Here is a 22,046-nt window from a genome sequence, read left to right on the forward strand (position 1 = left end):
CAGTGACAAACGTCGGCAAGCCCCTGCATATCAGTAACACTGACTGGCAACTACCAGCTGCTATTAGAGCCAACCAACAGGCCACAGCAGGGACACCGACGAGCTCGCCCACAGATGCACAAACAATCTGCCAACATTCCCACACACTGTGCCTCCGGTATATGACCTATCGGACACAAGAGCGATAACAAACCTAACTGTTGCAGGTTGCCGACGCTGAACGAGGACACTGTACCAGCACCCAGTGCCAGCCTCCAAGCAGCACAAACACACAACATCAAGGTATCGACATGCATGATACCCACTACTAACAAAGCCTATCCTTGCACAACCTATCGCAGACAGCAAGACAACCGCTACTGCTCTTACCACCTGACCTAACTTTTGCAAAGGTTTTTTTCCCTTGGCTCTTGCCTTGGCACTTTTTTTCCTCTGCCCTTCAAACCGCTACCCTTGAGTCAGATTTCGACCAATCTATCTCCAGATGGGTGCGCATTAATGGCTAATCCTAACCAGACGTATGCAAACATCGCAGTACCCACATCCTGCGACACCTCACTTTAGTGAATACTAACCCTTATGCAGAGATAGCAGTAGACCTTTTGTGTTGGTCATCATGCTGGTGTGGGCGTGGAGGAGCTCCACCTCTTATAAAAAAAAAAATTGGTTTGCTACAGACGGGGAATCACATCACAGTCACTGCATTCTTACGATACGTACAGTGCCAACTCAAGGCCTTATGGTGTGGGGTGCTGCTATTGGATACAACTGCAAGTCACACTTTGTGTGTACCCAGGGCACGGTGATCAATGTAACCTATGTGAATGACACCCTGAAAACCTTAGCCACTTTTCTGCACATCAACTCAAACACCACTTTTCATCAAGACAATGCATGACTACGTGCTGCATGAACACATGCCTTCTTGGTGTCACATGATGTCAGCCTTTTACCCTGTCCGCCAGATCACCAGACTCGTCGCCAAAAGAAAAGGTGTGAGATATGGTGAAATGACGGGTGCAGCACTTTAACCCAATGCCAATCACCGAAGATGAACTTTGGAACCAACTGCATGGACGGTTATACCACAGGACGCCACTTGCGGCTTATATGTGTTGATGTCATCATGCATGGAACAAGCAATCAGGGCCCATGGTGGACCCTGTGCCTACTAGGCAACAGGACACATGCTGAAACAAAGATGACTGAAACACTAATGTACAGGTCTTGTGAATATGAACATCGAGTGTACATTTGTCCTGTGGCGCTTGTGTTGCAGGGCACAGAAAGTCACAGTGAATGGGTTGAACAGCATGACTGTGTTAACTCTTAAGAAATTACACAGCAACCACTGTTTTGGGTTTTGGAATAGTTTATTAAACTCTACCATTTACCCATTTTGGATAGTTTTGCAACCACTTTCTGAAGCTGCACATTCCTCATGCCATCCTACCACATTTTGGATGTGCTGATACATCGGTTCCTATCCGCCACTATTAGTTGCTGCTTCTTCACCTCCACTGAAACTGCAGCCCTAGATCTCATCCTTTACTTCAGGAAATCATGGTAGGTTAGCACTCCAAAATGGGTGGTTAGTGAGAGTGACAGGATACAAAATGCAGAGTATCTAAGATATCATCATATATTCAGCTCTCTGAATGAAGATACGGAGCAGAAGCACTGTACAACATGCCTTAGACAAGTATGTGCTGAGCAAGGTCGTAGGGGATGGAACAGATCCACCCTGGTTCAACAGCCATGTTACAAAGTTATTGCGAGAGAAAAGACAGATTCATCTCTGATTATGTGAAGTCAAAGCCTGACGGACAAACAGATGTTGAATAATGCCAAAATTAGTGTGAGGAGAGCAGTACAAGAAGCACTCAGTGAATTTCAAAGTAAAATTTTGCCTAAAGAAGTGACTATAAATCCTAAGAAGGTTTGGTCTAACATAAAGTCAGTAAAAGGGTCGAAATCACCTATTTCGTTGCTCAGTGGCCATACTGGAACTGAAATGGAAAACAACAGGGTGTAGGCTGAAAAAAATGAATTTGATCTTCTTCTGATGTTTCACCATGGAAGACCATCAGTTTCTCCTTTCAATCAATGCACAAATACTGAAATTGCACATACAGAGATTAGTGATCCCAGAATACAAAATCAACTAGAAATGCTTGACAGTGGAAAGACAACTAGACCTGCTGAAATACCTGTAACGTTTTATATTGTTTATGTGAAAGAACTTGCTCCCCTTCTAGCAGTAGTTCATCGTAGATCACTGGAGCAACCAAAGGTGCCTAGCAATTGGAGAAAAAGAGCAGATCATGCCCATTTTCTGTACACACCGTTGGACAGATGTGCATAAGTATGGCCTTCTATCGCTGACGTCAATCTCCCATAGGGTTATGGAAGACGTTTTACGCTCATGGATTACAATGTTTTTGAACAAAAAATGCCTGTAAAAATCAACTTCGATTCTGCGAACAGAGATATTGTGAGACTCAGGTCTGTTTGTCCATTACATCCACTGCCTCAGGGACAATGACACCCAGGTTGATGGCATGTTCCTTGACTTCCAAAAGGCATTCAATACAGTTCCACAGTCCTTTAATGAACAAAATACTAGTTTACCAAGTATCAGACCAAATTCGAGATTGGTTACAGGATGTCTTTTGAAATTGGACTCAACATGTCGCTCTTAATTTAATAAGAGAGACAAATGTAAAGATAATTTTGGGAGTACCACAAGAGGGTGTCGTACAGCCACTACTATTAACAATTTACATTAACAATCTCCTGGACAATGACTGACACCCCACGAGGCAATTCACGGGTGATGCTGTTCTGTATAAGAAAGTTTTAATGCTAGGAGACTGTAGCAAAGTACAGTAAAAACTGCAAAGGATCAACAATTGGTGCAGGGACTTGTACTAGACAATGTAGGTAAATGTAACTTATGCCCGATTTTGGGTAGGTGTTCGAGAGTTAAGAGTAGATGGGCACATTCAACAGATGGTCTGCACTACACCTACGTCACATAATCCATGGAAGGGATGACCTGGGCCATTTTATTTGCGTAGAGAGATGAGGAGAGGGACACTCACATTGAGGAGATGAAAAAAGTATTCACACAGTATTTGCCCATAGTGTAAAGTATTAGCAGAGCTCTTACAGAAGTGTAAAGCTGTACAGTTATGGGTGGGCATGTTGTTTAACTGTTCTTCAAACCAGCTGAAGTATAAGAGACTTACCTGGGCACTTTTCACATTTCCTTACATGCTGACTTAGCACAAATCTGAGATTTGAAATTGTAAAGAGGGTCGTAATTTAAAGATGAAACTATTTTTTCTTTAATCTCAGTAAATTTGAGAAGCTTGTGTTCTCAAGATTAATGACGTAAAGGCATAGAAAAAATTGTTACATCTGAGCATCCAGGAGAATGGCCATATGGTACTGCAGAGAAGTACCATGCAAGTAATTAACTTCAAGAACGGCGACTGGAAATAACTTACGAGGTAAACTGACATACAGGCATTCTCGGCGACAGATTGTGTTTGAAGTGCATAACACAAGCCAACATCACAAAAAACATCATTTGGCTTAGTCTTGCAACACAACTGCCTGGTTGTTAGACCTCAAGCTGTACTCTTTGGATGTTTCTCCAGAAAAACTTCTCCATTCTCCAAAGTCAGCTCTTGCACCTTTTTTTCCCACCTTGCTGTTAAGTACAATGTACAACAACTTTTCTCTAAACATGTTGTTATTTATTTTTAACTATCCATAACTTACGGCATATACAATTTTGTGTATCTACCTAGCGTATTTTCTTCCTGATATGCCATCGAACTTTTGTGCCATCTATTTCTACATAATATTGTATAATTATAAAATACATATCACTGTAATTATATTACATGGTTCAGTCACATTAATGTGACCACCTGTCAAAAGCCTGAATAACCACCTCTTGCAGTGCAGACATACAGGAAGATGCTCACTGAGGTTCTGTAAGGTAATGACAAGACTGTGGAGACCTGTCAATTCCAATGCTGTGGTCTGCTGTGCTAGGTTTCACGGCTGAGGGTCCCCAGTGAGAACAGCCTGATTGAGGTAGTAACAAGATTCTTGATTGGGTTCAAATCCTGAGTGATTTGGCAGTCATGGGAGTATGGTAAACTCTTCCTGTTGCCCTTCGAAGCATGCACGTACGTTGTAAACTGTGAGATATGTTGCACTGTAGTGCTGGTAGATGCCATCATGTTGAGGAAAAACAAACTGCACCCCTTTTCCGTCAGCCCCCTTCCTTACCCTTAAATTCTTCTGTCACAAGAAGGAGCCACTGGCTTTGAAAGTTAAACCTTGTGTTTGTGTTCTTCTGCCACCACTTGGTGAGTAGATTTTTGTCTATCCATTAACATTGTATTATCAAAAACTGCAATTAGAGGTGGACATTGTCCCCAAGGATAGATGCATACTTCTGTTGACCTATTGTGTCTTCCAGAATGATGAGATCACCCAGGGAATGCTACAAAAACATTACCCAGACCATAATGCACCATCCTCCAGCCTGGACCCTTCTGTCAATTGTTTCAGTGCCATACACGCCAAAGGCTATCTGTCCTAATGAGCATAAAACATGATTCACCTCAAAAGGGCCACCCGTTGCCACATGGTGCACAGCCAGTTGTGATACTGCCATACAAAGTCTAGCCTGCATCACCAATAAACAGCAGTCGGCGTGGGCGTGAAAACTAGGCCCCTGCTGCAGAGGCTCATACGCAGCAACGTTCACGGAACAGTCATTGAGGAGACATCACTGGCAGCCCCTTGGTTCATCTGGATGGTCAACTGCCCAACAGCTGCATGTCTATTCGTCCACACACATCTCCGCAGCCATCGTTCACCTGTGTCATCTATGGCCCTTGGTGCACCACAGTTGCCTTGGCACTGGTTTAGGATAGCACCATTTGCCATCCACAGCATTTTTAACCACGGTGGCATGTGAACAATTTACAAACTTTGCCACTTGAAATACTTCCCCCCTTGGCCTATAAGCCAATGATCATGCCCTTTTGCACGACAGTTAATCACTCCATTTCTGCATTATAACAATTACTGCACTATTTTCCACATCCTCCCGACACACTTCATATTCCCTCTCCACTACCGCTCTCCATTTGCCATATGCGAGTGGTTATTTTACATTATGTCTAACACGTGCGGTGGTCACATTAACGTGACCGTACACTGTAATAACTGGAGCCAAATTTATCAACTGCTGACGACTCACTGTGAAAGTTCCTACATTCAAACAGTAGCAGCAACCACACATCCACTGAAAACAGGCCAATTAATGAGAACGAAGGTAGTACAAGCTGATAAGTTTCACACACACTTCTACACACTCACAATTTTAGAACCAGACAGATACAATAATCAGTTGGTAATTCACATCACCAATCTACTTTTGAAAGGTCGGCAGCTGATTTACATACTAGCATCTCATGTGCATGTGCCACAAGGTGTTATTTTCTCAAGAAAGTCACTCATGCAAAACATAAATGAATAAATGTCGTAAATATCGTATATTTTCTTCACTTCTTTTGAAAAAAATTTGGCTTTGAAAGTGGAAACCTATCTTATCGGATAATGAGAATGGGCATTATCTGTTTGCTTATAGTAGTTTATGGTATAGTTAACAGAGAGAAAGAAAGGTAATAGGAAATAACATGTTTACAAATATTAATTTCTACCTCTGTCTTTTTCCCTTCTATGATCTGAATGTCTGCTTGCGCTTCTCCCATGGTCACGGTTAGATCCATCAATGGAGTGACTATGATGAGAGGAGTGACTGAAACAAAAGTTAACATTTCATTGTCATGTGTGTATGATACATTCTTCTATGCATTGGGTATTTTAATATTCTACTGGAAGAAGATATTAAGGAAAGCACATACTCTGTAGTTTCAACAGAGCTAGGGAAGCAATCAGGACTTAATTGTAGAAACTACTCAAACTGACATCAACTGTGTCACAATCGTACTTTCTCAAGATATTTATTTTGTTCTACAGAAATATAAATCCACTGATAATGTGACAAGCAATGCAGTGGTACACACTCATTTATTTGTCTACACTTTTATTATAAATCTAATATATGGTATACGTGCCACTATAAATTTTAAACACATGGCTTGCACTAGTCCTGGGTTAATTCCATTCTATTTGCTAATAATCTACAGAGAGTAATTTATATTACTATTTAAAAGCAGTTCGTAGCATGGCACTGGGTTGGAAACCACACTCCATTCTGCCTGTAACTAACTTTACAAGTTGTATCAAATTATGCAAGACAGTGTGTGTATTAACCAAAGTAATGAGAACCAATACAGCAGACTTTAGGGTATGTCTGACAAAGGGCGTAGCTGGCCATGCAAACAAGGAGGGACCAGTTACAGTTCACTATTTTTCAAGCACTTCATTCAAAGATAGAGATTTAAAAAACGTTAAGGTGCAATGAAAAAGCTTTATTACATTCCTGAGGTATCTGCCGACAAATACTCATTCCAAATAGTGGCTGCTCATCACTCAACACAGGCTCCTGGTTTTTAAGAAGAAGGCACTGCACATGGGCACTCAAGGAAAATTTCTGTGTTGAAGGATTAAACAGAAAAACTATGTGGCTGATAGTCAAGATATTCTAGCATTTATCACTCCAAGAGCTCCAGAGAAGCTACTATACAAGGTGCGTTCCATACGTAATGCGACCAAATTCATAAAAATCATTTTTTGAATATATTCGTACAAATAATCAAAAATTTTCTAAATAGCACCCTCTTGCATCTATACACTTCTGGAGGCGGTGTTTCCATGCCTGGAAGGCATCCTGGAATGCCTTTTCCGGAATGTCCTTTAGAGCAAGCAGATGTATCATGCGCCTGGATGCTTTCAATTGCGTCCCAATGGTTTCCTTTCACGACTCCTTTTTTCAACCGAGGAAACAAAAAAAAGTCAGCGGGAGCCAGGTCAGGACAGTAGGGATGCTGGGGAACCAATGGGGCCTCAGTCCTGGCCAGGAAGTCGTTGACAATGAAGGCGCTGTGACATTGTAATGGTGAACTTTCCACGTGTCCTTGATGTAGCTTCAGCAGCATGAGACCCTCCTTTTCAGTCTTTTGAGCATTTCCAAGTAGAAAGCTGAGTTCACTGTAGTCTCGGTAGGTACGAATTCATGGTGGACAATGCCTCTGACGTCAAAGAAGACAATGAGCATTGTTTTGATCCTGGACTTGCTCATGCGTGCCTTCTTGGGACGGGGCAACGATGGGGTGTGCCACTCTGAACTCTGCCTTCTTGTCTCAGGGTCGTACTCAAAAACCCATGGCTTATCACCAGTTTTAACTGAGTTTAAAAAATGAGGATCATTTTCAAACATTTACAAGATTTCTCGACACTGTCGAGGTCTATTACAGGCATACTAACCATGAGACAAGGGGTTGGGAGCAGGGAAGGAATAGTGATGGACAAAGATATTGCTTAGTTTTGGTGTGTGGCAGAATACCACTGTGGAAAGGTTGGGAGGACAGAAGGTAGGATATTCCTCATTTCAGGGCACGACAAAAGTTACTCGAAACCCTGCCGGAGAATGCGATTCAGTTGCTCCAGTCCTGGGTAGTATTGAGTCATGCGAGTATTGTTCCTTCTTGGCTAGACAGTGGGTATGTCGGAGGTGGTAGATGACTGGAGAGAGAAGGCACAGGAGATCTGTTTCTGAACAAGACTGGGGGTGTAATTTCGGTCTGTGAAGCCCTCTGAGACTCTTTGCATATTTGGGGATTGACTGCTCATCATTACAAATGTGATTACAAAGGATGGCTAGGCTGAATGGAAGGGACTTCTTGGTATGGAATGCATGGCAGCTATAGGTTGTTGGTAGGTTTGATGTGGACAGTGTTCCTGATGCAACCATCCTTTAACAATGATAATATGAAGGATAATGACTTTGGATTAAGGAGGATCAAGTGAAGTGAATGGGGAGACGAGGTTGGGGTTCTGGAGGAATGTGGGTAAGGTGACCACACCCTCAGTCAAGATTCCAAAGAAGTCATCAAACAATATGAAGCAGATGAGAGGTTTGGGATTCTAGTTGGTTATGCACAATCCCACTAGATGGCCCATGAATAGACTGTGAATAGATTGACATAGGATGGTGCCATGTGGGTACCCATTTCTCTGTAGGTGATGCCTCGAAAAGAGAAGTAGTTGTGGATGAGTACGTAATTGGTCTACATCTACATCAATACTCCACAAGCCACCGTCTGATTCATGGCAGATGGTACCCCATACCACTCCTAGTCATTTCCTTTCCTCTTCCACTTATGAATACAGAGAGGGAAAAAGGACTGTCAATATTATCTTCATGGTCCTTACGCACAATGTATGTTGGCAGCAGTAGAATCATTTGGCAGTTAGCTTCAAATACCATTCTCTAAGTTTTCTCAATAGTGTTTCTCAAAAAGAACATCGCCCTCCCACTAGGGACTGCCATTTGAGTTTCCGAAGCATCTCTGTAACACTTATGTGTTGTGCAGACTTTTTGTTCTTGTGGTCTTCAGTTCAAAGACTGGTTTGGTGCAGCTCCACATGCTACTCTAGCCTGTGCAAGCCTTGCAAGCCTCTTCATCTCCTAGTAGTTACTGCAACCTGCATCCTTCTGAATCTGCTTAATGTATTCATCAGTTGGTCACACTGATTTTTACATCCCCCCCACACTTCCCTCCAGTACTAAATGAGTGATCCCTTTATTTAAACTCGCTGGATCACACACACTGTCACTCAAATCAACCATTCTTTTCATGAGGGATGTCCCAGATCAACTAAAATATGCTGAAGTTCAGCCAATTCATAAAAAATGAACACAAGGTGAAACGGGAAACTACAGGTCTTTCTCACTGTTGCCGATCTCATTATTTTGAACAAGCAAGTCATTCTTTGGAACTAGAAAACACACACATGGACACTCATACAAGCTTACCTCAAGACCCATGGCCATTGTCTCCAGCCGCAGTGTTGCAATTGCTGGCTGCAACTGCCTCTGACATAATCAGCAATCTGGGGTGGGTAGTGGGGATAGGGAGGAGGCATGGGGTGGGTAGGGGGAGGAGAATGTTATGCTACCTGAGAGTGTGTACACGGATGTGTTGAGGGTATGATAGGGCTTCTAAGTGCAGAGTCAGGAGGTTATGTCCAGGGAGGGAGGGAGAGTGAGGGAACAAAAAAAAGGGGGAGAAAGAGGTAGGGAAGGGAACAGACAGTGGGTACATAGGAAGAATAGAATGGTGTGTAGTGCTGGTGTGGGAGCAAGGAACAGAATAGGTAGACGGAGCGAATAACGAATGTTGAGGCCAGTACCACCTCCTCAGTTGTGTGATCTGCCCACCTTATCTTTAACATTCTTTTGTAGCACCAAATTTCAGAAGCTTCTAATCTACTATCACCACTGCCCAAACAACAGAACTCATTTACTACTTTCAGTGTCTCACTCTAATTCCCTCATCATCACCCGATTTAATTCAACTACATTAAATTATTCTCATTTTGCTTTTGTTAATGTTCTTCTTACATCCTCCATTCAAAACACTGTCCATTCCATTCAGCTGTTCTTCCAAGTCCTTTGCTGTCTGTGACAGAATTACAATATCATCAGCAAATCTCAAGGTTTTTATTTCTTTTCCCTGGATTTTAATTCCTACTCCAAATTTTTCCATTGTTGCACAATATATAGATTGAATAATATCAGGGATAGGCTACAACCCTGCCTCACTCCCTCCTCAATCACTGCTCCACTTTCATGACCCTCAATTCTTATAACTGCCATATGGTTTCTGTACAAATTATAAATAGCTTTTTGATCCCAGTACTTTAGCACTGTCACCTTTAGAATTTGAGAGAGAGTATTCCAGTCAACATTGTCAAAAGCTTTCTCTAAGCCTACAAATGCTATAAAAAGAGTTTTGCCTTTCCTTATCCTATCTTCTATGAGAAGTTGTAGGGTCAGTATTGCCTTGCACATTCCTACATTTCTCCAGAATCCAAAGTGATCTTCCCTGAGGTCAGCTTCTAACAGTTTTTCCATTCTTCTGTAAAGAATTTGTGTTAGTATTTTGCAACCATGACTTATTAAACTGACAGTTCAGTAATTTTCAAACCTGTCAGTTCGAACCTACCGACAACAGATCTAGCAGCCCACCTCTGTATTGCTCCAGTGTCTTCCTTCAATCTGACCTGGTATGGATCCCAAACACTCTAGCAGTACACAAGAATAAGTTGCACTAGTGTCCTATGTGTGGTCTCCTTTACAAGTGAACCACTTTTCCCTAAAATTCTCCCAATAAACTGAAGTCGACCATTCGCCTTCCCTACCACAGTTCCCACACGCATGGTCCATTTCATGTCACTTTTCAACATTAAGTCCAGGTATTTAAATGACTTGACTGTGCCATGCAGGACACTAATAATTCTGTAACCTAACATTACAGGTTTGTCCTTCCTACTAATACGCATTAACTTACATTTATTCACACTTCGAGCGAGCTGACATTCATCACTCCAACTAGAAATTTTTTCTAAGTCATCTTGTATCTTTCTACAGTCACTTAACTTCAACACCTTACTGTTCATCACAGCATCATCAGCAGACAACTGCAGATTGCTGCCCATCCTGTTGGCCAGACCATTTACGTATATAGAAAATAATGATGGTTCTATCACACTACTCTGGAGCACTGCTGACAAATCCTTGTCTGTGGGGAATATTGACATCGAGGACAACATACTGGGTTCTATTACTTAAGAAGTCTTTGGGACCATGTCAAACGCTTTCCGAAAATCTAGGAGTATTGAATCTGTTTCCCATAGTTCGCAGTATGTCATGTGAGAGAAGGGTAAGCTGAGTTTCACAAGAGCAATGTTTTCTAAAACCGTGCTGATTTGTAGACAGGTGCTTTTCCCTGTCAAGGAAATTTATTATATTCAAACTGAGAACATGGTGAAGGATTCTGCTGCAAACTAAAGGTAGGGATATTGATCTGTAATTTTGTGGATCTTTTCATTTACCTTTCTTACACCCTGGGGTCTTCTGAGCTTTTTCCCAGTCACTTGGGATTTTGTTATGGGTGAGAGATTCACAACAAGTGCAAGCTGGGTATGGGAGCTATTCTGTGGAGTACTCTATGTAAAATTGAATTGGGATTCCATCTGGACGTGGTGATTTATTTGTTGCTTCTCTATAGTCTTTCCGATGGTCAGATGATGGTATGGTCATGGTGACCTGGAAGGATGTTTTAGGTCTGGGGTCAGTCAGGCATTGGCAAAGGTAGTGTTCAATAGTGGCACAGCCACCACTCCAAATGCCTGTGTCTTGTCTTTATACAACAAATCCTTCATTCCCATAGCACCACCTCCATCCCCCTCTGGCCACAACATTCACTATTCATTCAATCTACCAATTCCATTCCCTGCTCCCACACCAGCACTACACACCATTCTATTCCACAAACATATCCACAGTCATCAAAAGACTGGTTGGTTTGAGGGACAGTGGGCGTGCAATATTACAACCATTTTTCATTATTCTCATGTGGACCTCATCCCAATCCATTAGGTTTAAATTTGTAGGACATTAAATTTTCACACAACACCAAAGCCTGAAACATTGTAAAACTTAAAATCTGAGCAATTTCTCTGACATGCTATAATTTATAGTCCATTTCACTGCAAACTACGTCTCATAACAGGCCACACAGCTTTTGATTTTTTTGCAAAGGAATCCATTTGTTGCAGTATGCTTTGTTGGTTTAACTACTCTGTCAAATGTTTTTTTCATAAGTGATTGCATATTTAAGAAATTCGTGCTTCAATTAACTTTTGGCTCCATATGCAGTTTCCTCCTCTCAATGCTACACACTCTAATTCCTTTTGTTACCACTAATCTACTTAGTCTGTATTGTTAAAAAAATGGAAGTGTTCACTCAATATACTCGTGCAATGCAAAAGTTATTGTACCAGGTGGTTAAAATTAAAGTGCAGCTAATCACCGAGGATCAGCGTGGGCCGCAATTATCGTATGGCAGTGAAACTTGGTAGATATTCTACTGTATTAATGCAGAACAGATTCATGACGTAAGAAACTTAGTTCCAATGTTAGCCACCAGCTGTAAATCTGTGAATGCAAGAAAGATGTACAGAAATGTTCCCATGGGCAATGGATTAGGAATAAGATGTGGGCAGGAAAGATCAAACAATTGAGAACGGCATAATGTTGATTTTATTGTTAACCGCCACTTGCACAATTCCTCGATGAGATCCTGTACAGCACCAGATTTACACCTGGTGGTCAAAATTGGAACAAATTATTTTTAGCATAAATAGGTTCCACACTAAAGCATTAGCAAAGCTACTAAGTTTCACTGCCGCACAATAGTTACAGCCCACACCGAACCTCCATGATCAGCCACACTTTAACTATACCACTCAGTAGGTGTTACTTGTTGCAGTGTGTTTGTTTACTGACCACATTGTAAGGCTTGGTATTTTTAATAAATAGCGGCACATTTTTGTGACTAAAATTCCTATATAATCTTGTTATGCAGGCCAAATTAAATTTTGATAGTGACAAAAATTGTGCTGCTTGGTCTGCTGCTCCTAAATCTAGAATATCTTTCTCTCTTATACTGTAATTCAAGAAAATTTATTATGTTCAAACTGAGAATATGTTCGAGAATTCTGCAGCAAACTTTTCTCCAGTTGCTTGGGACTTTGCACTGGGTCAGAGATTCGCAATAAATGCGGGCTAAGTAAGGGCCAACACGGTAGAGTACTCTTTGTACAAGAGAATTGGGATTCTGCCTGGAACTGGAGACTTATTTGCTTTTAACTCTTATTGTTTCTCTACCCCAGGGATGCCTGTTACCACGTCCTCCATATGAGAGTCTGTGCGAGGGTCAAACGGTGGTATGTTTGTATAATCATCCACCGTGAACTATTTCTTAAATGCAAAATTTAAACTTCCCTCCTTCTATATTCTACTGCCACACCATACTTGTCAACAAGTGAAAGGATAGAAGCCTTAGACCCGCTGTGTGATTTTGCGTAGGACCAGAATTTTCTCAGGTTTGGTGAACATTATTTCTTTTTAAATTATAGTTCTTTTCTTACTGACCAAGGGGTGCAAGGTGCCTTCTTTACTTTATCTATCTCATGGTCAAGAGTACCAACAAGTGTGTTTCTCATCAATAGTGTCTCTCACTCAATTACAGTATATCTGGAATGGAGACAATAATTCAGTACATATTTATGAAATCCTGATGTTTAATACACTGCATATTTTACAGAAGACCATTTTGAGACAAATCACAGATATGACTTGGAACACAAATTTATTTACTATGTCATCAATTACTTGCAATCACATGACAACACAGTACAGACTGATTACTAGTTACTGGAAAATTTCAAAAGGCTATACTTTCATCACAACTGAACACAGACACACGATTTTACTACTCTCTTAAAGAGAAAAGTTTGAAATATGTACAGAGAAATGTGAGCCCATGGGTAATACGACCTATCCAGAAATTCCATTTTCATGAAACCTTCTCAAGCAGCACTGGTGCAATGCTCTTGATGACTTCAGTAATGGTTCTTTCAAATCCTGGGAATGACACTTAATGGAGACATCTAAACTTTGTCCTTAATGAAAGTCAACAGTAAGATATCTCATACATACAGATATTTAAAGTTGACATTTGAAAGAGGGAGTGTCTGTGACAGCACATAATCAATCCATCAGCATGTCAAGTTTAGTTTTAGCTACCAACAGATGCTTGTTTATACATACTGGAGGTACTGTACAGCAAAATTACTTTCAGCTTCTCCTCCTCTATTTGCAGTAGTGGCATTAATTAATGTTCCAACAGATACACATATCCAATGATGATAAAGTGTGTGAAAGCAGTGCAAACCCTCATTAGCCAAAACTTAATAAATAACAATTTCCAGACAGAACAATGTGCATAATGAGTTTTACAGGGAAATTAAGTACATAAATAACAATTTCCAGACAGAACAATGTGCATAATGAGTTTTACACAGAAATGAAGTACCATTTTATCCCTCATAACAGCTGAGAGGGAATGTTGTTCCAGGACTGACTACTTTAGCTGACTGTAATGAAACACTTAAATATTAGTGAACTGCCATTCTAAAATTAATGCTTTATTAATATCAAATGTCCTTCTGGTTAAGAATTACTGTGATGTCTTCTTTCTACCAGACACACATCGTGGGGACACTGGGCTGAAGCTTCTATTATCTCAAAATTATAATTCTGAAAACACAGCTAAAAGGAAAGGAGTTCAGTAACTAGTCACTTTCTACTGTGGCAATTACTCCTAAAGGTTACAACAAAATTGAAGTCACTCCAATCAGAATGATTTAATTAACAATGAGACATAAAACTGAAAAACAAACAAATATAAACACATCAAGAAACTGGCTGGTGAGACACACTGTGATGGCAAATACTATGACACTGAGATGTAAGTCCTAAATCAGGCCATTGGAAACATGCAAACCCTTGAGGAATACTCCCTACAGAATCAGATATAAAAGTGCAAATAATCGCCATAGTGCTCAACCAAAACAATATCAAGCTTACAAATAAATGTGTGTTTTGTTGTGTGCACATGTGACAATATGTAAGCTTACCTTAAAAATATTAACCGTATCAATATCTCCAACATTTGTGGTTATGATATTGAAGTAACTTCTTTGTGAGAAGTACCTGGATATTAATGTTCAATTCACCTTATCAGGGCTTCTGTATTTACAACAAAATACAAGCTCACTGTCAATTCGAAAACATTAATTCCAGGTTTCTTATTTGTATAACACAGTCTTCTGTGGCGATCCATTTCGTCAATTACTGTGTACTGTTCACCAGCAATTACTGACACCGAAAGCACATTTCATCTAAGGAGATCAATTGTTAACTGAATTCTGATGCTTTGTTTTCATGTAGTAGTCTGAAGTGCCAATTACTTTGTTGTCATATGCTCTACCACCTTTGACAATGGACACTCAGTCGCAAAATACTTTTTGATTACACCTTTGTTATCTTTAAAGTCCAAATATGAGCAACAATGTCATGTGGCTGTATTATGTCTCCAAACCTAGTTTAGTTGCTGCAATGGCAAAATCAAGACTTTTAAGAAATCATTTTGAATCATCAATACAACAGCATTATTTCAAGAATTCTATTTAGCGTGTTGTAGTAACAAAAACCACAGATAAACAATCCTTAAATATTTCTGCAGAGAATATGAGTATTTGAAGAAAGGAGTTTTCAGTTTGGGTTTGAAAACATTCCTATTGCCACTGACCACATGAAGTACTCGAGGACAGAGTGACACACACTTTTCTTAGTGGCAGGAATGATTGTGATCACTATAAACTCATCATTTTTCTCTTCAGTACTTGCTGAATGAATGCATCTGTGATTTTTCACAAATGCATGACACTAAATGATATATTACATGCAGTCAGTGAGAAATGACAAGATGTGCATATTTTTATGCTCCTAGTGGCACTTTAACTTGGATTTCAATTTTTGATCTCTTGGCAGCTCCTGTGCTCCCTCACTACTAACCACCTCACATCCCATATTGCTTTGATTTAATTCCGTTAATTACATTCTTAGCTTCTATTACATTTCTTAAAACCTTACCTTATTGTCTGAATGAGATGCTTCTGACAGCAAGTATATACGATGATTGTAGTAGACTAGTTCAACAGTTTTATACTGAATTTTGTCGTGAACATCTAGCCCTTCATTAAGAAAATGGTGCGGCTCTTTACATCTGGTCTGACTCTCCAAGTGCAAAACGAAATCTCACGTGTGTCGGCCACCAAGCACTGAAGATGGTACATATCTTTAAATCTTAAAACTAATTACAATTTCACTACTTTTGATTTAAGATCCAAAGTAGATGAAAATTACAAGTTGCTAATAATTTAGTTATACAAGTATTAGGAACTTACTGGCTCCTGTCTTCTGTGCTTTTCCCTCTGCTTTTGTGATGGTGCTCTTTTTCATTTCCTTTTCTGGGATGACTCCTACTTCTGTGAGAGGAATGGTGTGGGCTTCTGCAATCATCACCAAAATCATTTTTAATAGCAGCCAAATTAAAGTGTAGGTCTGAGAGTTGTGACAAATGTATTTGGAATGATAAACCACCAATACATTTAATTTTTGTTAGTTACTGCAACTCGTTTCTGTGTTTGTGTTCCAAGCATAAGTAGGAAATTTATTTTAAGTTTGCCACTATGATATTATTATATTTTGTATTTTTTGTATGCACCTACAGAAGTATAAATGGCATTCATCTGCACAAACCTATAATCGATTACATCAATGCACAGCAATATTAAGAAAGCACTTCTTAATCTTCGAGCAGGTGTGCTGAGGTATCGAGTACCCACTGCGGAATTACATAGTGCTATGGTATAACACAGAGCCCTGTGATGTGGCAACTCTAGGCATTTGATCACTTTACCCTCCTTGCCCCTTTCCTCGCCTCTACTCTCCTTCCTCGATTCTGAGCACTCAGTATCTCATTGTATCACAAGGAAAACGTGGGGCAGTCCATATGTGGTGCACCCACTCATATTATACTTGTTTCTGACAATTTGGAAAGTGTGTGCGATTTTCACTTTATCTAAGTAAAGTATTGAACCATAAAAGTACCTTTTCACAACAGCATTTATTACAATTATAAAAAAATATGCAAGTATTTTTTTCGTACATTTTTGCAATGTAAGAGTTGTTAGCCAACAATTTTTTCTTTTTTGCCTATTTATTTTTAGGCCCAAAGATTTTACAACGCTTGAGGACATACCTGCATTATCTTCAAGAGCCTGACAAAGCCAAGAGACTTTTTGAATTAGCGGAAAGTGAAGATGATCTGAGTAACAAAGAAGTTCATATTAGTGATCAAGACCATGAAACTAACTCCGAACAGCAGGGCAAAAGTAAGCGTGAGGAAGAAAGAAGTTCAGAAATTGAATTTTTCTTAGGAAAAGACAAACAATCAAAATGGAGTACAAAACCGGCCTCTAAAACAAAAACAATTAAGCAAAACATTATTATAAAAGTTTCACCCAGTCTCACAAGCTATTCAAACAATATTTCTATTGGAATAGATGTGTTTTTTCAAGCTTTTTGAAATTGATATAATACTATCCCACACCAACAAACATACTGACAACCTTAGAACAAACTACAAATGTACAAGAGATTGTAAAGTTACAGATAAATGTGAAATTATGGCACTATTCGACATTTTCTTTTTGACACGCATAAAGAAAAAGAAAGGTGAACACACAAATACAGAACAACTTTGGGAGTCAGATGGTACAGGATGGATATCCCAAGAGCCACAACGGGCTATAAGAGATTTCTGTTCGTAACGCGTCGTATGAGGTTAGATGACCACTCGAAATGAAAGGAGAAAACTTGAAAAGTTAGCTACTGCCAGAAAGCTTTCACATTCCATTACAACCAACCTGAAATGATCCTATAATACTACTGAATATGTGAGGACCAACGAAATGTTGATTGGACTTACAGGGCACTGCTCCTAGATCCAGTACACACTATCCAAACCCATCAAATATGGGATAAAAATATTGGCCATGTGTGACGCAAAGAATCTTTACGCCAGTAATATTGAAGTATGTATGGGAAAGCAGCCAGATGGAACATTTCAAGTATCAAACACCAGTAGAAATTGTAAAAAAGGCTGACAAGTGACAAATAGATACACACAAAAATGTCACCACTGACAACTGGTACACAAGCTGCCAGTTAGCAGAAGATATATTAGAGGAAAAGTGACCATTCTAGGCACTCTTCGTAAGAACGAACGGGAGATTCCACTTGCCTATAAAAAAGTATCAAAATTTGGCTTTCAACGTAATAAATCGTTTCTCATACTCAACAAAAAATAATCATTCAGTGATACTGCTGTCCACAATGCATGATACGGATGATATTGACCTCAAAACAGGAAAGCCAACCATCATTATTGATTATAATCACACAAAGGAGGAGTGGATACTATGGACAAATTGATAGCAGGATACTATGTTTCTCGAATTACAGGGAGAAGGCCTCTATCTTATTTTATACTATGCTAAATATAGCTGGAATAAATTGCCAAATTTTGCATTCACTTTTCAAGCCAGAAGGAACAATCAACATTTTTTGAAGACTTTAGTGTTTGCACTGATGAATGAACACTTGAAAAACACATCGAAAATCGTATCACTACCAATGATGAAAGTTTGTGTGAAGTGCAATAGGTTTACTTGACAAGCACATCAGATTACAGACCCTAGGTGTGTTACATGTCATCAAGAGGAGACCAACTGAATCATCATTTATTATTTTTGTGCAATTGATTTATTGTAGGTACAATATATTTCTAAAGAGTTAACAAAAAATAATTGAAATTAAAATGTGTAGCTATCTTTATATTACTAGTTGATTGCCATATATGAATTAAATAATTTATTTTCTCACTTTTTTTACATATATGTATCATGAATTTCTTCATTCAGGTACTGACTAAAACTTTTGAAACAAATGTACAAAAATATTACTGCAAAATATAAAATATTTAACAATTCCTAAAGAAATAATAACTGATCATAGGCGGTTGGGTACTGAATACCTCACGCGCCTACTAAAGCAAAAACACAGCATGCCCGCTTTAGGTTAAACACACTTTTGGTTATTCATGGACAAAATATACAAATATCACAAACAAAATAATAAACAGATTCCACAACATGAGGCCAAAGATTTTTTTTCTTTGAAATCAATGTGTGTTAGAGTAAAGGGATATTGTGGGCTCATGGTAAAGATGGAGAAGTAATGGTGGTCCAAGAGAAAGGATTATATTGACATACCCAAGCAGGTTATATATGAAAACAACCTCTTAAGGAACATTTTTTTTCATCACAGCTAAATGGCACGGAAGATGGCCACAGAGCAGAACTATTCAAATATTAAAACACTGTGGTTCTATGGTAGCAATGTTTGTACCAACTATTTCCTTCTGCCACCAGTATGTTGCTGTTTCTTGTCATTATGTTATCCCAGTTTACCATGTAGGTTTTCATCACGTTTCAGTCATCAAAACTTGCATTTCTGCCCCTTGTTTACCTTCTGATCACTGCTTTACAATGCTCTATTGAAGCAATCCAAACAAATTCTCAGCTACTACTACTCTGATGGAATATTCTAAAATAGACACAACCTGGAGAATTCAGTCATAATCTTACAAAGTCAAGTACCAATGTAATTTCCAGATCTCTCCGAGGTTTAGGTGACATTCAAAGGAGTCACAGAAGTCATGTTTCTAGAAGGTAAAAAATATTTACAGATAAGAGTCTACTTGGAGCAAAAACCTTTAAGGACAAATCAGAAAACACACTTGACACAACTATGACAAAAGGCAACATGAAAACAATTTTCTTTGACACCTATTTTCCATTAAAAGATTACTTAGCAAAAAATATATTTCCAGAAAATTTTTTATGACATTTGGCTGCAATAGAACAATTTATCAATTTGCTACTGGTTTCAGTCACTGACCATCATCTGGGACAAAAAATTGTGCTACTGCAAGTCACATGTGAATCATGTTGAACCACATAATTGCATTAACTGTCAGTTTCATAAGTAATAATATAGAATGACATTCCTTTTCACACATCAGCAGCCTTCCTCATGAACACACAACAGGGAACAGTTTCCAGATGTGCAGAAAGCATTGTTCTTTTACATTATTACTCTCAACAATGATAGTTAAATGGTTCAACACAATTGAAATAAGACCTGCAGTAGCCAATTTTTCATGCAAGATGATGGTCAGTGAATTAATAAATTGTTCTAATGAACCTAAGGGTCATGACTTTCCTGAAATACATGTTCACTGCTGACAGCTGCCCAAAGGAAACATTCAAAAAACAGACTACACTATAATACGCCGCAGCAAAAATGTATCGAATGTTTTTATTCCAGTCTTTGATCACAATGTCAATTCTTTTGACGATGACCTGTTTCAGTCAGTAATGACCATCCTCAGATCTTTTCTACACCATGTCCTAAAGTGATAAGGCCGTAATGGCATCGTCAAAACACATAAATATACTCAGCACAGCATCGTCACATAGATCTAAAATAAGATGTAGAGTAGGCCATATCCATGCGACGATGCTGTGCTGAGTAAATTTATATGTTTTGACGATGCCATTACGGCCTTATCACTTTAGGACATGGTGTAGAAAAGATCTGAGGATGGTCATTACTGACTGAAACCAGTCATCGTCAAAAGAACTGATATTGTGATCAAAGACTGGCATAAAAACCATTTGACAGTATTGGATCACTATTCATATACACGACTATGTTGCAGCTGGTGCAAAACTATATATTAATCAAGGAAAGTAACAGCCCAGCCATTGAATTTCACTGCAGAAAATACTAAAGATTGTACTCACATAGTTCAGAAGCATGCATTATACTAACACTCAAACCTCTGACAGTCATATCGATACCAAACATGTATACTGACAGAGTATCAACCGAAATTCAGATATAATTTATGCTATGTGCTGCTGTCCAGGAGATAGTACGTAAGTGGTAAGTAGTAAGTAGCACCTGACCTGAAGCATACAGGAAAAGCATAACAGTGAATGTCTATAGTGTAGTGCTCCCATGGGGAAGTTAACGTAGCATTAGTTTATCATGTGAAGGATCCCAGGTTTGAGCCCTGGTCATGCCACTACATGTGAAACTGTTATATGGGACATCATGTTCTGACATTTACAATCACTGTTCAGATTCTACAGCAATGTTATACTGGCAGTCTGCTTTTACTTCGTTTATTTTAAAGAAGCAAACCTATAGCGTAAATTTGTAGTTTCATAGAATAACCACAAACAATCTGAACAAAATAATAAAGAAACAGTTGTATCACACATGTGGAACTAAATAAGAATAATAATAATTATTATTATTATTCTTTATTTTCTCAGACGTTATGTCTGGTCAAAAATGGAAAGTGACATGGACCTTGATCAAGCGTGACTTCCTTTTAACTGTACGGTATATGTTATATTGCATTTAGGAACTTTCGGGTAATTGAACATGTATCAATAATTACGGATTTCTGTAGTTGTATATATAAGTTTGGATGTAGCTGTATTGCATTGATGTACTGTTGGATATTGTGTGGTATGACTCCTGTAGTTGATAGTATAATTGGTATGATGTCAACTTCATCCTGATGCCACATGTCCTTGACTTCCTCAGCCAGTTGGATATATTTTTCAATTTTTTCTCCCGTTCTCTTTTGTATATTTGTTGTATTGGGTATGGGTATTTCAATTAGTTGTGTTAATTTCTTCTTTTTATTGGTGAGTATGATGTCAGGTCTGTTATGTGGTGGTGTTTTATCTGTTATAATGGTTCTGTTCCAGTATAATTTGTATTCATCATTCTCCAGTACATTTTGTGGTGCATACTTGTATGTGGGAACGTGTTGTTTTATAAGTTTATGTTGTAAGGCAAGCTGTTGATGTATTATTTTTGCTACATTGTCATATCTTCTGGGGTATTCTGTATTTGCTAGTATTGTACATCCACTTGTGATGTGATCTACTGTTTCTATTTGTTGGTTGCAAAGTCTGCATTTATCTGTTGTGGTGTTGGGATCTTTAATAACATGCTTGCTGTAATATCTGGTGTTTATTGTTTGATCCTGTATTGCAATCATGAATCCTTCCGTCTCGCTGTATATATTGCCTTTTCGTAGCCATGTGTTGGATGCGTCTTGATCGATGTGTGGCTGTGTTAGATGATACGGGTGCTTGCCATGTAGTGTTTTCTTCTTCCAATTTACTTTCTTCGTATCTGTTGA

General features: G+C 39.1%; 1 protein-coding gene across 1 annotated transcript in view; it reads right to left on the reverse strand.

Moving 5' to 3' along the window:
• The window catches only part of LOC126162817 (luc7-like protein 3), a 146,067-nt gene that overhangs the window by 65,039 nt on the left and 58,982 nt on the right, over nucleotides 1–22,046 (reverse strand). Inside the window, exons 6-7 of the mRNA XM_049919561.1 lie at nucleotides 16,099–16,203; nucleotides 5,754–5,851 (exon numbers count right to left, since the gene is read on the reverse strand). Coding sequence (XP_049775518.1) covers nucleotides 5,754–5,851; nucleotides 16,099–16,203 — 203 coding nt within the window. The remainder of the gene's footprint in view (nucleotides 1–5,753; nucleotides 5,852–16,098; nucleotides 16,204–22,046) is intronic.

Source organism: Schistocerca cancellata, chromosome 2 (genome assembly GCF_023864275.1).
Source record: "Schistocerca cancellata isolate TAMUIC-IGC-003103 chromosome 2, iqSchCanc2.1, whole genome shotgun sequence".
Lineage (NCBI taxonomy): Eukaryota > Metazoa > Arthropoda > Insecta > Orthoptera > Acrididae > Schistocerca > Schistocerca cancellata.